General features: G+C 39.3%; 1 protein-coding gene across 2 annotated transcripts in view; it reads right to left on the bottom strand.

Moving 5' to 3' along the window:
* Positions 1-2,874: 2,874 nt before the first annotated feature.
* Positions 2,875-23,592, bottom strand: part of LOC146976432 (CD166 antigen homolog A-like) — a 42,121-nt gene continuing 21,403 nt past the window's right edge. The window contains exons 2-16 of one of the 2 annotated variants that reach the window (XM_085796260.1): positions 16,567-16,664; positions 16,115-16,331; positions 15,931-15,995; positions 15,428-15,515; positions 15,022-15,195; positions 12,477-12,601; positions 12,206-12,338; positions 11,748-11,860; positions 11,521-11,647; positions 11,094-11,215; positions 6,604-6,736; positions 5,843-5,872; positions 5,268-5,379; positions 4,597-4,732; positions 2,875-4,499 (exon numbers count right to left, since the gene is read on the bottom strand). In XM_085796260.1, the coding sequence (XP_085652386.1) occupies positions 4,630-4,732; positions 5,268-5,379; positions 5,843-5,872; positions 6,604-6,736; positions 11,094-11,215; positions 11,521-11,647; positions 11,748-11,860; positions 12,206-12,338; positions 12,477-12,601; positions 15,022-15,195; positions 15,428-15,515; positions 15,931-15,995; positions 16,115-16,331; positions 16,567-16,664 (1,640 nt within the window). In that variant the 3' untranslated portion in view covers positions 2,875-4,499; positions 4,597-4,629. Of the gene's footprint in view, positions 4,500-4,596; positions 4,733-5,267; positions 5,380-5,842; positions 5,873-6,603; positions 6,737-11,093; positions 11,246-11,520; positions 11,648-11,747; positions 11,861-12,205; positions 12,339-12,476; positions 12,602-15,021; positions 15,196-15,427; positions 15,516-15,930; positions 15,996-16,114; positions 16,332-16,566; positions 16,665-23,592 lie in introns of both variants that reach the window. The other variant, XM_085796259.1, reaches the window with a different exon arrangement.

The raw sequence follows: 23,592 nt of genomic DNA, 5'->3' as shown, positions 1-23,592 counted from the left end.
AAGTGATTGCTGTCGGAAGATATAACTATTTAAGACTTATATTAACACAGATATTCCGCTTACTTCTGCTTTAAAGACAGTTAAATCACTCTAAAACACAAGATGGCCACTGCTATACCCTCATTCTGAGATACTGCTTCATTAGTTAAGTTAAGATGTGTAGCCACCAAATATGTTATATTTAAATTAGAAAGAGGGTTCAAGGAAAAATAAACGTCATTTTAGGATTAGTTTTGCTCGTTTACTTTAGCAGTCACTCTGTGGTAATATAGCCTACTGTATGTATTGGTATTGACTTTATCTTTCTAATCCTAACAGAGGAGTATCAAATCATAAATTTAAGTTTAAGTTTCTGACTTAAATTCAATGTATCCTCACACCTAAGTCCTAGTCAAGTTGAGTCTCTGCTCAGAATAGAAGAATAAAATCATCTAATACATTTTTCCTAATAGGTTCCACTCACTGACACAGCATATTCTTTGGCCACAGGATGGCAGCAGAAGCTCATTTTGGTTGGCATGCAGCCCTTATTCCAACCTTTCTTACTGTAATGTACGCTTACATGGCAATTTAGAGACTGGCCATACAGTATAAGGACACAGCTACCACCTATCTAATTAGAAGCTGATCAAAGTTAATGAGTAATCTAACGCACTGGCACCGTGTATAAAATTACCGTAAACGAGGGTCAAAGAAATATGAACATACTAGCGACCTGAAGATGACCTGGCATTTCTTGTGATTAGAAGACATAAAGTATTAATATTTAAGACAAATTAATTGCTTCTAAATGAGGTGAAAATTATTTTTTGTTTAGTTTTTTTGGATTAGACGTTCAAGATAACTTTAACCAAATGGTGTGGGCTTTGTCCATGCAGACCTTCCTGGCTCAAAATTCAGAACCAGTAACATCCAACATTACTGCCTTTTCTCTACCTGTACTGTGCAGTGCAGACCGTTTCCTCTCCAGTCTACTGTGAATAAATGTTGTCATTAATAGTGTTTTCATTGTGTTGGGACAAATTTTCACTTGATATTAAAGCCCCTGCAGAGAGACTTGTAAAAAGATATTGTTTTGCCATCACTCTCACTTCATGGCAGTGATGGAAGAATTATTCAGGTACTTTAATTTAAATGCCATAAAACAGTCTGGAAATGCTCCTTTCAGAATTCTGCACAAGCAAAGTCAGAAGCATTGTCAGCAAATCACACTTAAAGCAGAAGTGAGCGATATTTTTGTGTTAATATAAGTCTTAAATAGTTATATCTTCCGACAGCAATCACTTACATGGAGTGTTTGGACGGAAAAACGGGTCTGTCAGTCCCTCTGCTCTGCTCTGAGCCGAGGAGAAAACTTTTCTCGTATCCTACAATTTTTATCCAATGAGGAGAGAGAACGGCATGCCGGGCTGTGTGTGCAGCCAAGGGATGCGCATGAATGTGGTGACGTAGGGACGAGGACTGTTATGGTGCGTTCAAGGCAACTCGTAACTCGTGTTTTTCCGACCTGTGTGAAGTCGTACCAGTTCGATCTGGTACGACTTCACGGGTCGGAAGTTACGAGTGGCCGCTATAGTGCACTTTCACAGGTAAAACAGGTCGGAAAAACACGAGTGGGTTGCCTGGAACGCTACAAAGTCGTAAGTTGTGACTTGAAGCTGTAATTTACGGTTTCAAAAGCCTGCCTGGAGCGCAGCATTACCCAAAACGACCGGATCGCTTACTTCTGCTTTAAAGTATCATAAGTAAAAGCACTCACTGCAGAATCTAATCCTTTCAGCATATTATACTCTTATAAATCTAATAATTTAAGAGCATAATTTTGATGCTGCACCTATGTGTATCTAATACGGTATGTATTCTTCACTCTGATATTTTATCCATACTTCAGTGTGGTGGAATAGGGACAGGGAAATAGTAGCAGCAAATGGGAAGTAAGGCAAGTGCCTTAAGATTCAAGTTAAATTCACTTACTCTCCACTAATGATTGATGGGAAACAGGTTTAAAGGGTTTCAAATCTGATGTGATCATAAACTTCTTATGACCATTTTCCCTAATTTTCCCATTGTTTGTTGTCACTCTGGCATCAGTGCTGGGAACATATAACCCTAACTTGAACATATAGTTTGCTATTTTGTGTTGCGTTGCAGCCATAATATCTATTTAGGTTCTGCCATTGAAACAATTTCAGAACGTAGGTATATTACTGTAACTCCATACTCTTAAGTATATTTTTGGGGCTTTTTATTGCCTTTATTCGATAGTACAGTGGAGAGAGAGACAGGAAATGGGGAGGCAGAGAGGGAGAATGACATGCAGGAAAGGGCCGCCCGATGCAGGATTCGAATCAGGGCCACGTGCAGTGAGGACTAGCCTCAACATGGGGTGGCAGTTCTACCAAGTGAGCTAAACGCCGCCCCAATTTCAGAACACTTTTAACATGAATTTAGGAACAAATTGGTTTTGTGTGGATATACAGTTTGTTTAAGTGGCAAAAATGTATTCAGTTTTTACCACAAATGAATCAAAATATAGGAACAACATTCTGAACTATTTTATTGTCAATTTGATGTAGAAATATTTTCATCATGATTCTAACGAGTTTGCTCTTGTAGAATTCATTTTATATAATGAATTGACATTGTTTTGACGGATTGATCTTTCTGTTTACAACTTTGTTGTGGCTTATTGCCTAACATTATTCACAAAATTGCTGCACAATAAATCAGCACAGTCATTCTGCACCATTATGCCAGATGTTCTCTTCTGTATAAAAGTGAAAAAAGATCTTAACCATGTTGCTCTTTATTTCAAAAGATGCTCTGATGACAGGCGTGAAAACTGCAACAACATAAATAATATTCAGTGGACAGCTTTTCCAAATGTACACTTTATTTTAAACAAAAGTACAAAAACAAACAGATATTTACAATACTTGCATGGAAACGTTCACTTTCTTTGGTCATTCTTCCAATTTGATGGTTTTACATAAGGTAGCCAGCGGCATGGAGGTCTGAGATTACAACATGCTGAATCTAGTATTCAACCAGACGCTGAACAACCCACTGATGACTCATAACTTAATTACTTTTTTTCTGTAATTTCTGCAAGCAATTTATCAATGGTTTGAATGTAAGATGTGAATTATGTGTCAGTTATTGAATTTTCCTACCAGGACATGTATTCTTGTTCAATATAAATAGCAAAAAGAAAAAGAAAACCACATATTTCACAATTACGTCCTGGTCTTGATACATTTTCAGATTCAGGAAATGCTCTTAAAAGACCAAAATTGTGACATGTACAGCTGCGCTTATTTCATTGTATTCTACACAAATTTGACATGAAAAAAATGAACTCTAGTGCACATCACAAACTGAAGCAATTACAGGTAGATTTGCAATAGAAGGCAAACATATCATAACGGCTACTTCAAAACAAACGTCCTGTCCACTCTGTGTCCTCAATTACAAAAATCTGCCATAGCTACATGATAAACAAGCATACCTCAACACTGATGGAGCACAAATTGAGAATTCAATTACAACCCTGACAGGTGAACTAAAGTATCCTTTCATTACTACAGACTCAAAGACATTTTCTTGGGAGAAGCATGAAAACATAACATCGGCTTTATGTAAAACAATCTGTGCAGCAAGTAAAATGAGTTGAATTATGCACATACATTCTCTCTACCTGCTTGTGTACAGTGGTTATGTTGAATGTATGGTACAGTTTAAAAAAAGACAGCAAACATGTCATTTTTTTCTCTGCAGGAGGTACACATGATCAAAAACAAGAAAAGCATTTAACACCAAGGAACTCACATCACCTACTTCTGCAATGCAGCATGTAAATCATATTTCCATCTACAACTAATGCCGAGTATAACAATATACCCTTAGCCCTTTTAGGAATTTCATCTCAAATTTCAATATTTTATTCATAGTTGAATAAACAAACTGAAGCAAATGCACAAATTAACAGATTTAGCACAGCGATGTAGAAGGCAGAGGTTGTTTGACTGTGATAATGTGAAACTAAGAATCGATGGTGTCCCCAGGTCTCCGAGGGACAGGGAGTCAAAGATAGAGTAATGCAGGCCTACACATCCTTAACAGCAAAGGCAATTGGTCTAATAGTATGTTTTACTTCCATCAACTAACAAAATCAAAAAGATTTTAATTATTTCAGTTTCCCAAAGTCCATTCTAACAAACATGAATCCTAATAGTAGACAAGTTAACACATGTATCAGTAGTGCAGACAAGTTATGTTTATCACATATGGAATCCATCCTTTTTTTCTTTTCTTTTTTTCTTAGGAATGGCTGGGTGAGAGGTCAAGGGGCTCGGGGGGATGTTTGGATATGCTTTTTAGTAAAATTCTCCCTGAAACCAAATCCAAACCGTCTTCATCCCAATGTACACACTTTTGTTTTGTTTTGTTTTTTCCAAAGACAGAGGTGAAGAGAAATGTGCAAAAGTTCCATGTTCTCACTGGAAAGAGCAAACATAAATTCAAACAATGACATTGAAAGAGAATGACTTTGTTAATGTTTATTGAAGCACACAATGGAAATATTTTGTTATCTACCTTTCACATTCCCAAAGGATGTTTGCCGTTCCTCTACACCTCAGCTTTTTGACTGTTCTCCTCGACCTTCTCCTCCAGTTTTTTCTCCTCCTCAGAGGACCCATTCTCCTTTTCACCGGTCTTCCAGCTTCCTTGCCTATTTGGAATACAACGTATTGGTAAGTCTTAATATGCTGGTGTGCTGACAACTATTGGAGAAAATTTACATTAATTGGGAGAGGCAGTCTGCATAGTGGCTCTGTACTTATGTCTGCAAGTTACAGTTAGTACTCATAATCAGAGCTACTTCCTAAATTTAGAAAACGTATAAAACTGAGTCATGTTCTTTGCTTAACTGTACATAACATTCATTTGCAATCCTCATGTGCACACATTTCTAACTGCACACAGCAGTATTCAAGTAACACATAAACCATGCTGTGCCTTAACCAAATATTAAAGCATGATTTGGTCAGCATGTCTAGAAATTAAAATATATATATATGAAAAAACAAATACACATAAAGTGAGTCAGTATAACTGTTACTGAACTGGGTTTAACAGAAAGATGGAGGTTATGACTAACACAAACCAAGATGATATCAGCTCACTAGGTCAAATTGTAGGGCCCTTTGCACCACTATCAAATAATGGCATCAACATTTCAATAAGGTTAACTGTTGGCTTCTTACTTGGACTTCTTCATGTAGACCCAGTAAGCCAGGCCTATAATCATAGTGGCGATGAGGAGACCGACCACAACTCCGACCACCAACTTGGTTTGGTCATTGTCCTCTGATTGGTCTGTAACAAAGGTCAAACAAACATTAGACCCGGGGAACGCATCTCAACATGAAACTCCAGCTTGACTGCGCGCGAATACTGGGAAGAAAAAAAAGTCATTATGTGCAATAAATGCGCTGATGAATGGACACATCTGCATGGTGCATGGTTATGACTCACTGAGTTAAATGTTAATGACACATATTCTTAGTTTTCGTCATCAGCCAGTGGGATTAGGGACAATGTTGACAATTTGTCAGGATGCTGGTAGGTCCATTCCTCTTACTCATTCATAACTGTATTTTATCTACAGTAACACACTGTCCAAACATTGTTTTTCTCGTAGCACACTCCAAGGTGAGGCTGAAGGTAAATATTTGATATAGATCCTTCTTTCAGTGAGCAACATTTGATTCCCCCATTGTCTTTACTCACCCCACCCCTCCCACCGTTTCTTACAAGCAAGAAGACTGCTACAACTTACCTTGTTTATGCATTCTCACCTCCACAAATACTGAAATCAGATATGAAATGAAAATTAACGTCCAACCAAAAGAAAAAAAAAACAAAATCAAGTTTGATATCCAGGAAATTTTCTACTCTACATCTATTCTACTTATGCATGCAAATAGTTCAAAGAGGGAACAGATTAAACCCAGCATCCCAACATACACACACAGAGGGTGTGTGAGTGTTCCAAACACACAGGAATGAGTAAGCCAGAAAGCAGAGGATGACATTAACACTGCATGCTTTGGGACAACGGCGTGTACAAAAAGCATTAAGTCCATGCATCAGGTTTATTTTGACAGTGATATAGGTGATGATAAAAAAGTTGAATGTTCAATCAGTGATCATCAAAGGCAAACCACCACCAGTATACTGTAATGCAATCACGTTTTTCTTCTCATCTTATATCACTTATCTTCAATAAGATGGACTGAAAACGAAAGGCAACTAATTGGCTGATTATGTTGATGAATTCCATGAATGTCATGAAAGCCTTTAATGGTGTGTGAAAACCCAGCTTCACAGATTAAAAAATATCCAAATTGGGTGGGTTTACCCTTAAAAATATTTCTGCTGTATCATTGTGGTTTTATTAAAGCATTTCAACATTATGTCAAGTCAGCATGCAGATAGAGAGTTGTGAGCAGAGTAGGAAAAAACATTTATAGAGACATATTATGGAGTTAGGCTCTAGTGGACAGAGACAAGAGGACCATATTACCACTTTGTACTTACAGGACGACACATTTATAGCTCTGGTGTCCATGCCAAACTCATTGGTTACTGTACAAGAGACAGTTAGATTTGCAGAAGGCACAACCGTAATCTTGTGTGTGATCTTTCCATTGACAAAGGGACTCTCATTAGGCTGAACAAAAAGAGAGGAAAGAAAATGCACGTTAGATCTTGTACCACTAGGAGGCGATGTTGCTCCGATAAAGGACTCAGACTTTTCCTCACAAAGACACAGCATGTGTGCCTCTGGGATGTAGACACTTCAGTCTCAGAGGAAAACCCCAGAGACAAAGACAAAGTGCCAACACCCTTTTCACATCCTCTACATATACAAAAGGATGTGGCAATTTTGTAAATACCCATTACTGAGTCTGCATTCAAGTCTTAAATCATTCTCTCAATGAATAGGCTTTGAAGGATATGCCGAAAGAAGAAAAAAATAAACTTTGACTGAAATGTAGAAATGCGTCTCCAAAATCTCCAAAATACATTGTCCCTCAGTGAAAGGGTCTGGTGCACCTTTGGAACTGATTAATTATCACACACAGGTCCAGGTTTTTGAGGTCACTGCCGAGGTGAGACAGTGACTGAAAGGGCTGAAAAGAATTCAAACCATCCCACACAAGCCCTTGGGTTCATATGTAATTCACACTGTGTCTGTGAGTGGCTCGGCTATCAGTGAGAACAGGTATACCATAGAAACAAAGGAGGGGAAAAAAAGGTCCGTTTAAGAAATAGACAATTTTTTTTTGTCTCCGTGACAGTCTGGTACAAAATACTGAGCTTGAACCTCTGAGAAAATGAAGAAATTTATTCTTCCAAGGCAGTGAGCACAACCACCTAGAAATGTTTGGACTAGATAGGTTCAAAATTGTGACAGCTGGGGAAAAAAACAGTGCAAACCGCCATGCTCATAAAAGAGGGTATTCAGTGACTCTGCAGTACAGAGAGAGCGACAAAAGCAAAGCACAAACTATCTCAGGACCAAGACACTGGCAAACCTTGAATTATGTTTTGCTCCCCAGCAGAATCTAAAGAAAGGGGGACTTATATAGACGCTGTGTGTTTAGTCACATCACTTCACATCTGCGCTCATGTTATTCATAGGTTTGTTCTGAAGAAAACCACAGCATGATCATGTCGGTGGATCATCTTTACTGCTTCTGTTATTGTTTAGTGTCTCTGCATTCAGTGAGTGAACAAGTGTATTTTAACCCTAGAACACTAACGTCGGGTGATTTTCACCCATGAAATTATTGTTTCATAATTTTCATTATGTTGCTGTTGTCTGAGTTTCGTGGGTCCCTGGGTAGCTTCATACTGCTCACTGACGTCATTGAAGGTAGGCATGTTACCCTGCTCCCATCCCTAGTTTTTTCAGCAGGCACATGTTCGGGTGGATTTCACCCGACGTTAGTGTTTATGTATCTAAATCTGACGACCATTTCTGGTGATGCTGAAAATTCTTCTTTTTTCTTTTTACTCCACCAAATAAGGCTCAAATGTCCCACAAATGGGTCTGAAGGACAAAGTCCCAGCTCCATTAGTTTTTTTTTAAGGAAGTTTTTGTTAAAAAAACAAAAAAAAAATCACAAATTTTGGACATTTTTTTATAGGGTCACCATGATACCTTTTTTTCATTTTGTGAAACATTGTACAGTGGAAAATTAAGGAAGTGTACTTCAATTTGCCATGTATTGTTGTATTTTAATATACTTTGGTGAGAAATATTTTTTTATGGGTATATTATATCGGGTAAAAAATACCCGGCGTTAGTGATGGTGTTACTTTTTGTAACGTTAGTGTTCTAGGGTTAAGAAGATGTTTGATGACACCTAAATAGCGCAAAATATATCCACACGATGTATCAAAAAACGCTCAACTGCCCCTGATAAAATCATCTCTAGCTAGCCAGCTACTTCAGATGCTGTGGTCCAAAGATGAGACACTGCCACAGTCGTTAAACAGGACAAACCTGTTGACTGTTTACATTTTAGTTTGAATCCCAACCCCTCCAACGAGTTGAGGCAGATGGCCACCCACCATCAGCCAGGTTCGGTTCAAGGATACCTGTTACAAAGGACTTTTTCTTTACCACTGTTTTCAAGTGCTTGCTCATGGGTGGGTGTTGGGTCTCTGCACATTACATTATAAAGACTACAGTCTAGCTAAACTAGTCTAGACCAAATGTATATAAACTTCTGTTGTGATTCCGAGGTGTACAAATACAACGTTATTTAATTTCAATGACAACCAGTATTGATTTATCAGAAAAAAATGACTGTCTAAAGGGCAAAAACAAATTGAATGATGTGATCATTTGAAAACTTGTTTCAACTTTAAGAGTATTCTCCAGTGGCCAGATAATAACAGGGATGTGCAGCCACTTGTTAAATCTGATATCTATCTTGTTGTTTTAATCAATACATTTTTACATTTAACTTTTAACAAGCCCTTGTGGGAAAAACTCTTTCTCCACAATCTGTGCTTCAAAAAAGATCTACTTGTCATGGCTTGTTGTGTTGCAACTGTCTTAGGTGACAGTAATGGTAAATTCTAAAGGTTCAGTTATTCAACGGTGTCCAACTTCACATTTTACAGGTTTTGCAATAGCTGGTTCAAACAAAGGACAGGCTTCCACAACCAAGACAACAGCAGCTCTTCTACGGTAACGATTTCAGCTTTTTACTTATAATCTTTTTTGATGAAAACTCCCGCAAACTGTCTATTCTTGTAAAGGGAATGTATTTGATACGTTATGTATATCAGGTATGTTACAATAGATTAAAAAAAAACCCCACAACAAATACAGTAGGCCTAAATCAATTCTTATACATATTAATAGACACACTGCAGTAGGTCATCCAATATTTGCAACGGACCTAACTAACTGTGTGTATAATAAACATTTATAGGAAAAAAAATTATATCAGAGGACACAGTCACAGAACTAGACATGAAACAACTTCAAAGAAAAGTACTCAGGAGAATTTGTCATTCTCTTAAATGTAATACAGACTGTGAAAACTAATTTCCCCTGTGGGACAAAAAGGAATGAATCTGAATCTGATTAAGTCCCTTTGGTGCCAATGTTTAGAGCATGTAAATCCAATAGGCCTCCCTTTGTTTTAACAGTTGGTCTACTGTATTTTATACTATTATGTTGACATGCAATGGTTATTTGTTGTGGGGTTTTTTTAATCTATTGTAATGTACCTGTATCTGCAGCAGATTTTTTGTGTTACCCAGAGTACCCATACTGAGGTTTCTTTAGATAATTCATATTTTTGTTAGAATATCTTTTGGTTGAAGCTCTTATGTCATGTCATTTTTTAAGACACCCTGTCATTTTAAACAAACTGTTTGCCTGATGAAGGTCTCGAACCGAAGCATTGCAAATAAATACATTCCCTTTGCACAGTATTTCTAACACAAAGGTTTGACGGACAATTTGCCTCCCACGCACCTGTGATGTGCAAAGATTTTTTTTGTTGAAAACGTATTCAACTTTGACATTTAGATTAAATCTTACGTTTTTGATACAACAACATTTATGCACTTATGTTAATTAACAAAGTTTTCCTCATTGTTAGCGGTCCATGAAACAAACTATCTACAAGGGACTCACAAGAAATAATGCTGCTTGTACTTCAGCGTTGCTGTTGAGGATTACTTGAATTAGTTTGGTTGAGCTGTAAACAGGTGTACCAGTTGCTCTTGTGTTTCAAGTCTGTTAAAGCAATGGCTCAAAGACTGTTTATGGTAATATTAAACCACAATTACTGTCACCATGTTACCATGGATGTGTTGCGAAATTAATTAGAAATTGGTATGGGCTATTCACAGTGGCAATGGACACCAAACATACTTGGGCAAGGTAAAGCGGTTTGTTGTCAACCATAAACCATTGTTCCCATAGCATGTTTGATTATATGTAGTCCAGTGTAGTGTAACTCCAATGCTCATCCCTCTGATATGGACAAGGGATGTTGTGATAACTACTACTGATGATAACTGTGATATTTAAAAAATTAAATATTTATATCACGTAATTATATACAGTATATCATGATGGCAAATATTTTCATCTGGTTGCCCTTTCATTTTATGTGAAATGTAACCGTGCTTTTTTCAAGTTATGATGAGAGACTCTTTCCACCCCTGCACTCATATCTGAGCCGATTTCAAGTGCCAAAACAGAGGCAAAACAAAAAATAAACAAAGTGAAAGCTGAGCTCAATTGATGACATCCAGTATAATAATAATTATTATAACTTCGCGATATAATCATACAGATAATTTAGTGGGGTGGAAATCTGGAAATTGTGGCAGCCCTTCCATGGTCACCATAAATACACTCACCAATTGATTTTGTTAACTGTGTTTATGTGACTGTGATGCGAATCTGAGTGAATTTGTGCAGGTGGGGAAAATGTGTAATTGTATTTTGACCAAGGCTGACGATGCTGTTAGAGTGTGAGTGTGCATACCGAGGTGCCATTGATGCTCCAGGAAACAACTGGTTTAGGAAAACCTTCAGCTTCACAAATCAAGATTTTATGTTGACCATCTTCACCACGGAGTTTGGACAGCTGTCTGATGACCGGAGCACCTGCAAGAGGCCACAATTCTTCAGATACAGCTGAACAAGAAAATGAATTCATGGTTGCATCTCAGTCATGAGCACAACCAAAATTATGGAGGAAAGTCTTTAATTAAAGGAGTGATTTGATATCTTAGAGAAATGTGCTTAGTTGCTTTCTTGCCGAGAGTTTGATAAGCGGTTAGATACCACTGGCTGTAGCTTCATATTTGCCGCTCAGGCAGGCGAGTGGTATCAATATTCTCATCTAGCTCTCAGCAACAAAGCAAATAAGCTTATTTTCCCAAATCCATCCGTTTCTTTTAAACCCTTACCTTCAACAAGCAGCTCAAAAGAAGCTTTTCGGCTGAGTAATTCCATTGTCACCTCAGACTCATACCGACCGGCGTCCGAGTAAGTCAGCGTTTTGAACTTTGGCTCTTTATCCAGTTTAACATTATCCTTGAATTGAATGAAAAATAATGTCAGCATTGTCAATAAAAAAACACAAACATCTCTTCATCCATTTACTTACTTTGCTGTTTAAACAATTGCTTTTTACCTTTGTCCAGGAGACCTTTGTTTCTCCGGAAGCATCAATCTGGAGACTTAGATTTAAGGCCTCACCAGCACTCCTCACGACGTTCCCAGAGGGGCTTAAATTGATGTCTAAGTCTAAAAAGAGAGAAGAGGGTGGTGAAAACACGGTTCAGAGGCCTGATAAGGGTTGAAACATTCCTGCTGTTAACCATATAGCCTTGCACTTGGCTCACAGCCCTGCAGATTCAGCTTATTAGAGGCAGAGCGATTGACACAACACTTTTCTCCACAAAGCACAGGAAGACAAGTGGGTTGGCAAGGAGATGTATTACAACTCTCTTTTCTCTAACAAAAACTTCACAGTTTCACAGTAACAGGTATAGGTAGAAGAGAAATTACATAGACTGTGGTGCTGGTGGGTGGCATAACTACAATTTCAAATATTAACTGATACAATTTTACAATGTCTTGGTTTCTTACAGTTGACTTTGATGTCCACAGACGCTTCCAGCATGGGGTTGTCAATGAGGGAGCATTTGTATTCACCAGTAGCATCACGTGAGACATTCATGATGGTGTATGTATCAGCATTTTCCACTTTCACCATGTCATCCTTGAAAGACACAATCAGACAAACAGTGATTAGTCTTGGATGCCTCATCAAAGGAAAATAAAACTATAAATTAAAAGCTCTGGTAACAGGAACAGATGAAATGTACATTTTTGATGAGATATTGATGTGTCTGTGTACCTTAAGATGGAAGTTAAAGCTGGTAGGGGGTGGGTTACCATCTGCAACACACTTCAGAGTCACATTGTCTCCCTCCACCAGGAGGTCCTGAGGAATGACCTGAAGGACAATGTTTTCTGTGGAGTCTGTGCAGAAAATAGGAGATAGAAAGTCAGAGCGGGGATGTATGCAAGTGCAGCGGGAGTAACAAGTGGAGCGTGTGGCCCCAATGGCTGACCTCATGGACTGCAGATGCCAACGGTGGCAGTGCACTACAGTGACCTCTAACTTTGTGCATCAGTATTGGTCATGACCAACTTCAAAATCCAGCTGAGGAGATGGCTGAATTGAAGTCATATTCAGAAGCACTCAACCAAACAATCCTTTCAAAGCTCAATGTTTCTGCACCATCTGAGACTGAGTGAGTGAGTGAGTGAGTGAGTGAGTGAGTGAGTGAGTGAGTGAGTGAGTGAGCGAGTGAGCAAGCGTTCCCATTTGATAAGTTCTACTTTAAAGGCCACGGTTTTCAGGTAACTTCAATATTTAATGCTGTGTTTGGTATAAAGCCTGCTGCAGAGTTACAAAATCCACCTCATTTTACCGTCTGCCATCATAAAAGGAGGCTGTTACAGATGTTTGTTTTATCTAGAATCATAAGAACCACAAGGTACAGTTTCACTGTAGTCAGAAAAACATTATAGAAAGAAAAATAATCAGTTTTCCATGGTCCTCTTTCAGAGTTTTAGGGTCAGGAGCAACTGCTGAAAACAATCATGAAAAGCCCAGTGAGTACCTGCATGTGATGTTGAAGAAAATGTGACCTTAATTTAATTGTCAGGCTAGGGTAACTTCAGATGACATTTTTATATTCATTTCATACAACATTAAACAACATTTAGAAGCTGAACTGGCCTGAAATATCTCAGAATGAGCTGAATGAGCTCATTGATGGTGCGTTTCAGGTGTTCTCGGAAGTCGGAATTTCTAACATCCTATGTTTCATTTTATCAATCATCCATTTTACGACTTCTGTGATGGTTTTTCAAGTGAGAAGCGCTCTACTCGAAGGCGGCGTTGTTCTACGCTCCGAGTTCCAACTTCCATTGTAAATGAAGCACAGCACATACTGCGATCACAGATGGATAGTAATATATCCCTTGATACCAAGATATTATACTCTGGTATCGTTTGAGAGACGTGGGCTAACATGTTCGGTTGCTCATGCCTGTGTTATCTCTTCACCTGGCTTTCTGAGTAAAGTTAAGCCAACATGTTGATATTGACTCAAAGAGTGTTATTTTATTATAAGAACCCAAATGAACTGTAATACACACCACCATCACCACCACCACCACCCGCCATAGTGGCAGGCAGTGCATCTCAGCAGCAGAGGTGAGATAGGAACTGGCACTAATATTGTGGTGTTAGTCTTTTACAATGTTGTTAATGGTAGTTCTATATTGTGCAGAAAAGTGGGGAACACGCCTTAGAATGGGCCCTATAGGCTAATAGGCTTTATGCACAGCTCCACTCCTTCCTGAACTTAAACTGTTCAAATTGTCTGCTCTTACTCTTGTATTCTGTGTTGTTCTTGTATTTTTTTTTTTGTAGCAAGTATCGGGTTGTGCAATAGTTTATTATTGTCTATTGGTGCTTTCTGTCCTTCTTGCTCTCGCTGCTACTGTGTGTCATTGTACGTTTGGTGCTCTGTCTCATGAAATGGACATGAATTCAGAAATTTGTAACAATTTTGAAAATTTTTATATACACACACTGTTCGAAAAATAGAAAAATAAGAGTCGTCTATATTGGTTGCCTAGCAACGACTATTGTTATTTTTTGTAAAGTATGTGTATGTATATGAATGTGAAGCATTACTATAAAGTGTTTTGAGTTGTGTGTCTGGCTGCTTATATAATATATATGGCTATATAAATGCAGTCCATTTACCATTTTTGCATTAGAATCAATGGAGGTCAAAATGACCTCTTGGCGGTTCTAGGAGTACATGGAATTGACCCTTGAACTACTTTAATTGAAAAACACTTGGAAGTTTCACACTATATAATATGAGACCTGAATTCTGACTGGGAAAGAATCAACGATACCAATGACATATTCTTATATGGTCAGACGGATTTCCTTAAAGATTTTCTACGTTTAGCCCCACTGCTACAATGTTGTTGTTTTTTAACAATAGCTTTAAACGAAACTGCAAAAATTCCCAAGAAATGTTTATCCTGCAGTTGAATTTGGATCAGTGCCAAACAACCCTAGGTGATGGACAGCTGAGAGATATGACATAGGCCCTATGCCAAGGTTGTTGTTTTTTTTTCATTCATGGGTACACCAAGCTCTTTGCTTAAAGGAACAGACTGACATTTTTGATAAATATATTTTTGAATAAATATATTTGACCTACAGTATATATCAAATACATTTCTGTTATGATAAAACCAAAAAAAAGGCATCAGCAGCAACCATTTTATTCTCCTGTGCCAAAGTTGATTGTCTGCATACAGCACATTTGTTGAGTGTATGCTGCCTGCAGAGTTTTATGACTCACAGGTGATGGTGAAGGTCACTGGAGAAGACACCAGCTCTACATCCCCAGTATGCTCAGAGCTGCAGGTGAACTGGGCGTCCGTGTCTTCCTTCTCAGCAGAGTACTCTAGTGTGGAGGAAGTGGTCGAGAGGCCGGTATCAGGGTCTACCAGCACTGAGGATTGGATGGAAATCCCTAGACAGAAAACAAACAACTCTGTCTGAAAACTCCAACAAGAAAACAATGGTGTAATGACCAAAACGCTGTACTCATACTGTCGGCAATTCATCACTGAAGAATAATTTAGAACAACTCTCCCTGTCAGGGAATAAAAACATCTGTCTGCGGGCTATATATAAATGTCAGACTTGCCCCAACCACTCCAAAGTGTTGTTTTTGTTCATGCAACAGAGAGAGGTATACACACCTTTCCCATCAGCCACCAGAGGTTTGTTGTTCTTTAACCATGTGATGTTTGCCGCTGGACTGGCATCCTGTGCAACACATGTTCCTAACTGTGGAAAAAGAAAATCACACCTTGAGCAAAATAAACTTGCCTTTCAAGCCAAAAATCTTGAAAAGATTTTCATTTCACAAATCTCTACAAGTGACCAAACATCTGGATAAATTAGGATTTTAGTGCCTCACACCCATTTGAGGACTGAGGAGTTTTCTGCGCAATGGACCATGAAATGCCCAAAGCATTTCTACAGTAAAGCCCCTCAGATCCTTAGGGTATTTTTAATTGCAGTAGTAGGGGGGATTCTGCTCTTCACTAATTCATGAGAATCACTTCAAATAACTCATTACAGTAGTAACGTGGTTTCTGCTATGCCTCAAGATACCTTCACTCAAGCGAGGGATTTCCCTTGATAACTGACTGCTTAAAATAATGTAGGTATAAGCAATGTTTATCATTAAAAACCCCACCTTAGTAAGTTTGCCAATCTCCAGCTCCTCCGCTTTGTCAGAAATCTCCAGGTCTGCTGGCGTCTCTGAAACACACGAAACACGTGATGGAACCCGGATGTTATTGTGAGAAGAACTGAAACTGAAGCAATTTTTTTTTAAAAAGGAAAGTTTTATTTTCAGGGCCGGGGCAGTTTGCACTCACTGTAGATCACCACATTAACCGGGTACTCTGTGATGTCTGCACCAGCCACCACCATGCAGGTGAACGTCCGCTGGTCAGTCAGCTTGGCTGCAGTAAGCAGCAGGCTGGAGTTAGCGGATATGCTCACACGGTCCTTGTATTCATCAGTGGCGGTGATTACGGCATCCTGGTTTGCCTGCCTGACCAGCAGGTCTCCTGGTAGCCCTTCTCCTTTGTCCTGGAAAGCAGAGCGTACTTGTTACATGTCTGTCACATATGGTAGTGGCTTCCAATTCAAACAAAAGCACCGTGTTTTGTTCCCCCACCCTGAGCCTGTGCAGTGTCATATGGAGGCACAGATGCATGCTCTATTGCACAGCATATGCACTCAGACTGGGTGTGGCTCAGACATGATAAGTGGGTGTCAGACGGTCTTCACCATTTTGAATCCATTGACCTCTGCTGTGACTTACATATTTCCATTTAGTGAAGACAATGTCTTTGGCCTTTATGTTGCATGGGATCTCGATGGTTTCTCCGTACAGTCCGTTGACAGTGTCCAAACCGCTGACTGTGAAAGAGAGAAGCAAAACCACATTCAACGGTTACTTTTTCACACAGGTTAATCTGGCCAGCTCCAACACAGCCTGAAAGTTTTTGACAGAAAATTGAAATCTGTTATTATTCTGAATGCCTCAAGGGTCCCCTGTTTCTGTTGTTTTCCTAAACACACCCAGAACAGTCATTTTCTAGACTTCTGTTCATTTTAACAGCTCCCTTAAAGAAAACAACCTATCCTGCCCTAAATTTCATTGAAAACATCGCCATGGAGACAAAGTGCTTGAGAGGGGGATGGGAGGAGGGTGCCAGCAGAATCCTCTCAATGGGCTGCTGTGAGGGGTTAGAGGGCTGCAGGGAAGAAGAGACTGCCATGGCCCGACTGAAAATGAGGTGTTGCTCCGTTTTTTGTATTCACATTCACATTTCAGACCTTTCAGAGTTCAGGCTGAGGTAAACGCACAAGTGGTTGCACAGAAACGAACAGCTGACAGCTAAAATCCAAAGCAGCTCATCAGCAGCACAGGAAAAGTGCACGAGAACAAAGCAGTGACCGTCCATCGGCCGGATCGCTGAAGAATAATGTTTGTGTATTTACAGGAAAAATGCCAAACAATTAAGATGCCATAATATTCTGTGCGCATTCAACCCTGAAATTGTCTGATTATGTTCATGCACAAAGAACCAGCTGCAAACTATAATGACGTTTCTGCAGAGAAACAAAAGTTTGACTCTCTCTTCTCCTCATCAGGCTTTTAAAGATTTCCTCAGAGTGGTCCAAAGATGGCGCAGTCAATTCATTTGCTTTGTGCGTGATACTCATTTGAATCCTGTTTGAATGAAAGTAAATACTTTTTCTATGGTTACCATTGTCTACATCAGGACAGAGTAACAACCGGGACCCTGAAAGCATATTTGCACAGAGGAATGTAAGCGGGCAAGTTCAGAGGCAGGCAGACGTCTGCTTCCTTACCCTGTCTGTTTTGTTTCCCTCGTGTTAAACCCCATATTGTTGAGTGTCATTTTCACACGGAGACAATTAAACGCGTTCATTAAATAGTTGTATACTGGTCTCATGAATCACTTTACTAAAGATTCAAACACATCAAACAGTTTGCCTCAAGTCAACACGCAGTCTGCCGTTGCTGCTGTCGTTCCTGACACCCAGTTCACACTTTTCACTCGTCTTTCTGTGAGCAGTCAGCTTTGAAACAGCATCGAGAGTGACACTGAACTAACCACCATCTGTAAAGCCAGTCCAGCGGACACACGACAAATGACAGCCAAAATGATTGGAACCAGGGCGGGGCTGCTTTTCATGTTGTTTTTAACCAGTGCTATTACTGATATGACTTCTGGCCCTGTGGCCACTCGTCTCACTGTGACATTTTGAAAAATACACTTATTTCTCTTGCAGAGTAAGACAAGAAGATTGAAATATGAAGCTTCAGCTCCATCTTAAAAACTCTGTCCGAATATGCCTGCAAGCACTTCTAACAAATCAACACTCTTATTGTCATCTCCTTTGTTTGTTGTTGTCAGTAAAAACTGAGATTTTGTGGCAGCCAGAACCATGCTAGCAGGTTCCCTGTATTCAGTCTTTATGCTGCAGCAACAGACACTGATTGCTCTTTCCATCAACTCTCTATAAGAATGTGTATAGGTACATTTCTCGAAGCTCGACTAAATTGCCAATGCACATGTCATAGATACTATGTGACTTTTTTTCTCAATACATTGCTGATTTTTCAATTATCTCAACTTCTGCCTCACGGTAGTGCATGCACATAAGCACGGCTAGCCACACTAGTCATTACCGACTGCTTGTGCAAGTGGCTGATGTTAATGTTATTCTCAAAACAGAGTAAATCTGATTTTAAGAGCACACACGGAGAAGCTGAGATGGTCGACCACTGTGATTAGCTGTCCAATTAATTTGTTTAGAGTATTTCCAGGCTAAGCCACTGCTGCCGGAGCAGCTGAAGCAGCAAGAGAGGGTCAGGGAGGGATTGCTGTAGATAATGAAGAGAGATGTAGGAGAGGAGGAGGAGGAGAAGGACACAAGCCAATGTGCTGCTGAGGGAGAGGGCAGAAGCAACAAGTATGACAAACACACACATAAAGCTGTTATGTACTGTCCAGTTACTCATTTGTACCTAAAATTTTAAAGATTTGCAGTAGCCCACAGTATTATAAAATAACATTATCATATACAGTATGAGTCCCAGCAAATAAAATCCAATTCATTCTGAAACACTATTGTAATTGTAACGCAATAAATCCCCTTTCATTTGGGAGCATAGATTCAGCATGTGCAGACTGTCTTTGTTCTTGAGAATCTTTTTTTATTTACAAGATAAACAATAAATAAATAAATAAACTAAAAAACCTTGGCTGTTGCTGGGTACAATAAAGTCTATAATTCACTATGATATCCATATAACATTGATGGCTGTTTTTACAGGTATGCAGACAGGAAGCAAAATATACACATAGATTTTTTTTTCTTTCTTTTTTATTTAATGGTCTGAGTTTACATCTGTGCTGATGATTATTATCAGCTCAACCCCTGGAGCACCAACTGCTAATGTGAGCATCAAAGCAGTGAAAGCCACCTAATAAAAAATATTAGAGAAACTGATAGCAGCACCACCACCACCACAGTATTTCACCCACATACCAACCCTGCATTTAAATAAGTCTCAGCAACATTTAATACTGACAGCATGGGACAAAACAAACCTCGCTACACTTCAGCTGCTGACAGTTTTCCCAGGAATTCTCCACCAAACACAGGGATAAGCTTTGTCACTAGTCAGATGAAGTGCAATTAAAACAATTTCCTGCAGTGATGCCGCTTATTGTCCGTGCTTTGCCACACCCAGAATCAGTTGCTTTGGTATTATAACATGAATTAAAAGGCGTAAGAGCTCAGTAAGTTATTTTCCTGTGTTAAAATATTGCCTGGTGTCTTGCATAATCTTGGATATTTGCATTTTCTGATGTATTGATGAATAATTATTTCCTTAAGTGTTTGAGGAAGTTATATTCCATTGCCATGCAGATGAAATGCAGCCGTACTGTACCGTACGCTCCATCTGTTCAACTACAACTGGCAAATGGGCAGTTTGTTGGGCTGTAAATTAGCGCCTGCACTTCTAGCTCACATCTTGATTTTGGCAGTCCAATGTACATCAGTCCGATTCCACCTGAAACAGTAATGCGGATTGCTGATGCGAACACAGCATACTGATGGAGCTACGCCACACTGCCTTGTTTTGCCTTTCTAATGTAAATCTAATGAAACTGCCTCTCATGCTTGAATGGGCTTCATTTGGAAGTGCAGGTTTCTGGTCCAGGCTGAAAACACTGCACATGTCGGCCCAGAAAAAGGAAAACTGAGGCATAACGAGTCTGTAAAAAGAAGGCACTTAATGAGTTCACTGTGCAAGACATGGGCATATGGATTTTGCATATGTGTCAACACTGATGTTAAACCTCCTACTCCTCACTTCAGGAGTTATTTAGTGTGTCAAAAATAATCCGTCAGCGCCTCGATTATGTGCTACACCTGGGTGCACCTGTTGGTGCCAGAACACCCTGATGGTTGAGCAAACATCCAAATGTTTTTTTTTCAGACTCTGGTTGCCAACCAGGTCCACATATGCTCTGCCTTAGTGTCGTAACCTCTCAGGGGAGAATGCTACACAGGGGCTTTGCTGAATCTTGCAATGGTTAAATAATAGACTCAGTTATATTCAGGTTACACTGCATGCACTGCAGTGTTGGAAAGGTTATCGCTCTTCCTGTATAATGGACTCCTTACATTTCAAATTCAAATAGGCATTTTTGAATATTCAAACAAAGCTGTGTTCAGTCTCTCTGAGAACTTTAAAAGAGTCGGTATAAAGGAGAAAGCTTTATCTGGACAGATTACACTGCTGCACAATGAGAACTAAGCACACATGTTGAGTTACAGAAGACAAAGCTCCTGCTGCTTACTGAGATAAGGTAATCCTGCACGACCAAAGTAGGTGAACAGAGTAACTTCAACACTGACAAACACATGCACGCACACAATGCATGCAAAAAAACCAATCTCCGCAAACAGCTCTCTATGATAACAATGAACAGCGGAAAAAGACAGTTTAACCCTTGTGTTGTGTTCTGATTTGGTAATTTCTTTATCGTTTGGACTCCTGATGACTATAGAGCCATTGTTATGAGTAGTGGAAAGCTTGAAATGGTAAATAAGCTATATGGAATATATGCGAGCAGACATTTAAAAAGTATGCCATCCTCTATAAGGAGGCAGTTTAACTACTGAGATGATGAGAAAACTTTTAAAAACTCAAAAAAACAGAACTCTAAATTAACTTATTTGGGATTCAGGAGGGTTGGTGCTGTGTAAAAACGACTGTCAACACCAATTACAGATATAAAACATTTGACCAAACCATTGCATTTATTCATATTTTACAGCTAGGGTTTCTCAGACTCCAAAGAAAAGTAAGATGTCTTTTTTTATTTTTTTATACCAGACTTCTGAAACATGTCATCACTTCAAAACTGTGTTTATAAGCAATTTTCATTAAATTAGTCAGTCATGAAGTATCAAGCTGATATAAAAAGAAACATACCAAATATGTTTTTAAGCCGGTAAATAGAGCTCAGAGTGTCCAGGACCTCAAGCTGAAGATTTGGGTGTGTGTCATTTAGTATGTTCATTGGCACTTAAGTCCTCTGAGCCCAAAACCACTTGGCTGGCCAGGTTTTCAGTGAATTCCCTTGCATTTATTAAAGCAGAGCACTGATACTGGACACAAAAAATTAGCTAATACTCTGGCGATGGTAAATCAAGTAATAGACAGGCGAGAGACAGTGACAGGAGGCAGCACCACAGGAGATACTTTCATGTTCCTGATTAAGGCGCCTCTATCCCTGAGAAGAGACAGGTGAAGACAGCTCAGATATAAACTCACCAGGGAAATCAGCCACCTCCCCACACTAGTCTCTATATCCCTGTTTTGCTACCTTTTGCCCTCCCATTTGTATTTGTGTGTGTGCGTCTGGAGTGTGCGCGCGCGTCTTTCAGCTGCACAGCCAAAAGAAAACGGAGGCCCAAACTTATTAAGCGCTGAAAATGAGGATTGTGCATTGAATGGAGATCCCATGGCGCATGTCCACAAAGACTTGATGGCAAATAGCCTTGCTTCAGAAGCGGTTCAGCAGTGAGGGGGCAGACAGAACCACTTCAACTAGATCAATAACACTTGAGGAAAGGCTAGATTCTTATAGTGAATGGTGCTTGCCTAAGAAGCGAGAAATCAAAGAAAACCTAACCTTCCGTGACACACTGCTTCTCATTCTTGTCTTTCCTTTAATAATTTAACAAGTGCTGAATTTTGATTAGCCAGTGAAGAGATCGGTGATTCAATAAGCTAAATCTCTCGTTAGTCCTTGTCATGAAAAATCGAGCGACCTCTGTCATATGGAAAAGTGTCGGAAGGTTTCGGAAAATTGCTTGGCCTCCTACCAGGGGCCCCAAAGCATCCTTGTACCTATTGAGTAATTCATTTGTTCTATGGGCTGCTGTTTTGTCATCTGTCTCTCATCATATTACTAACTATGACAAGCACACTGATAATGTATTTAAATTCAGTAACAGTATCAGTTCATGCTGAGGAGGTATTCCAGACTGGCTAGCTGAAAAGGGATTTTTTTTTCTAAACACACAGCCACATCCTCACTATCTGCATCTGTCTCTTTCAAGGGAAAGGATGTAATCATGTCACTGATGGATAAGTGACAGTGCACCCGCGCAACATCCCTTTCACACAGTTCTTCTCTTTGTTGCAGACTGAACCATGGAAGCTCCATTCCAAACGTCGACATTGGGCTCTATAATTTTGCTTTTTCCTGCCTACTGTAATTGCCTGTCAGTGTCTTTCTAGCATAAAACTAAGGGCACAGGATTGTGTATTTTTTTCCCCCAGACTATCGGCAGCTGGCTTAAAAACAAAACAAAAAACAAACTAGATTCCATAACTAAGTGACTGAAAGGTGCACAACATTACCTTGTATACTCTGTTGGGTATGTCACAGTTGAAATACAGTTTTTTTCTCCAACAGATTTTGTCATTTTTGTGGGTAGACAACAAACTTTTTATGTTCAAGGAATGGACATGTCCTTATGGGTTAATCAGCTGGCTCACCACTTTGGTCCAGACTGATAGATAGATTAGACTAGATAGTTTCACAGCTACTGAATTGACATTCACCGTCCCCAGAAATGTCTAAATGACTGTGGTGATTATCTGACTTTCCTCAAGTGTCTCCATGAGGTCAACATTTGTAATGGGGCAAGTTGGCGAAGGGTTCTCCTATATTTGAGTCTATACGATATTTTCATCATTCATTCAACTACAGCTCTGTGACATCTTCAGTCTCTTTATTTTCTGGAATCAAAGACACAATCAATTAGCCTATCCAAAACTAGCAGAACGACAAATCATCCTATAGTCGAAGAATATTTGACATTTCTGCTTGACAAATGAATGAAATGATTAATCAATTAGCTAAATAATTGCTGAATAATTGTTGTAAATTAATTCAGCTCTAGCGCTGACACTGACTTAAATGAATCCACTGTTCTGAAGTAAGCAGCAGGTATTTGTACTTTGAGACTGACAAAAGCCTTATTATGTGAAAAGAACTGCACAGAGTCAGTGACAAGTAGATTTAGAGACGTTTCCTAGGCCTCATGTTATGTCACACCATCTGTTCCATGGCACAAAAAGCTACCAAACACCCTAAAGACTTTGCCCTGGGTCTGCCTGACCTTCAGAGGGGAGTGAGGGTCTTCTAGTGGGAATCTATCTGAAAAGAAGGTCCATTTATGGACAGACTGAGGACAAGGGTTTCATTTTCTATCAATGACG

Source organism: Trachurus japonicus, chromosome 13 (assembly GCF_045865225.1).
Source record: "Trachurus japonicus isolate A0001 chromosome 13, Traja_1.0".
Lineage (NCBI taxonomy): Eukaryota > Metazoa > Chordata > Actinopteri > Carangiformes > Carangidae > Trachurus > Trachurus japonicus.
The sequence above is the reverse complement of the archived record's forward strand: the minus strand, read 5'-3'. Positions and strand labels throughout refer to the sequence as shown.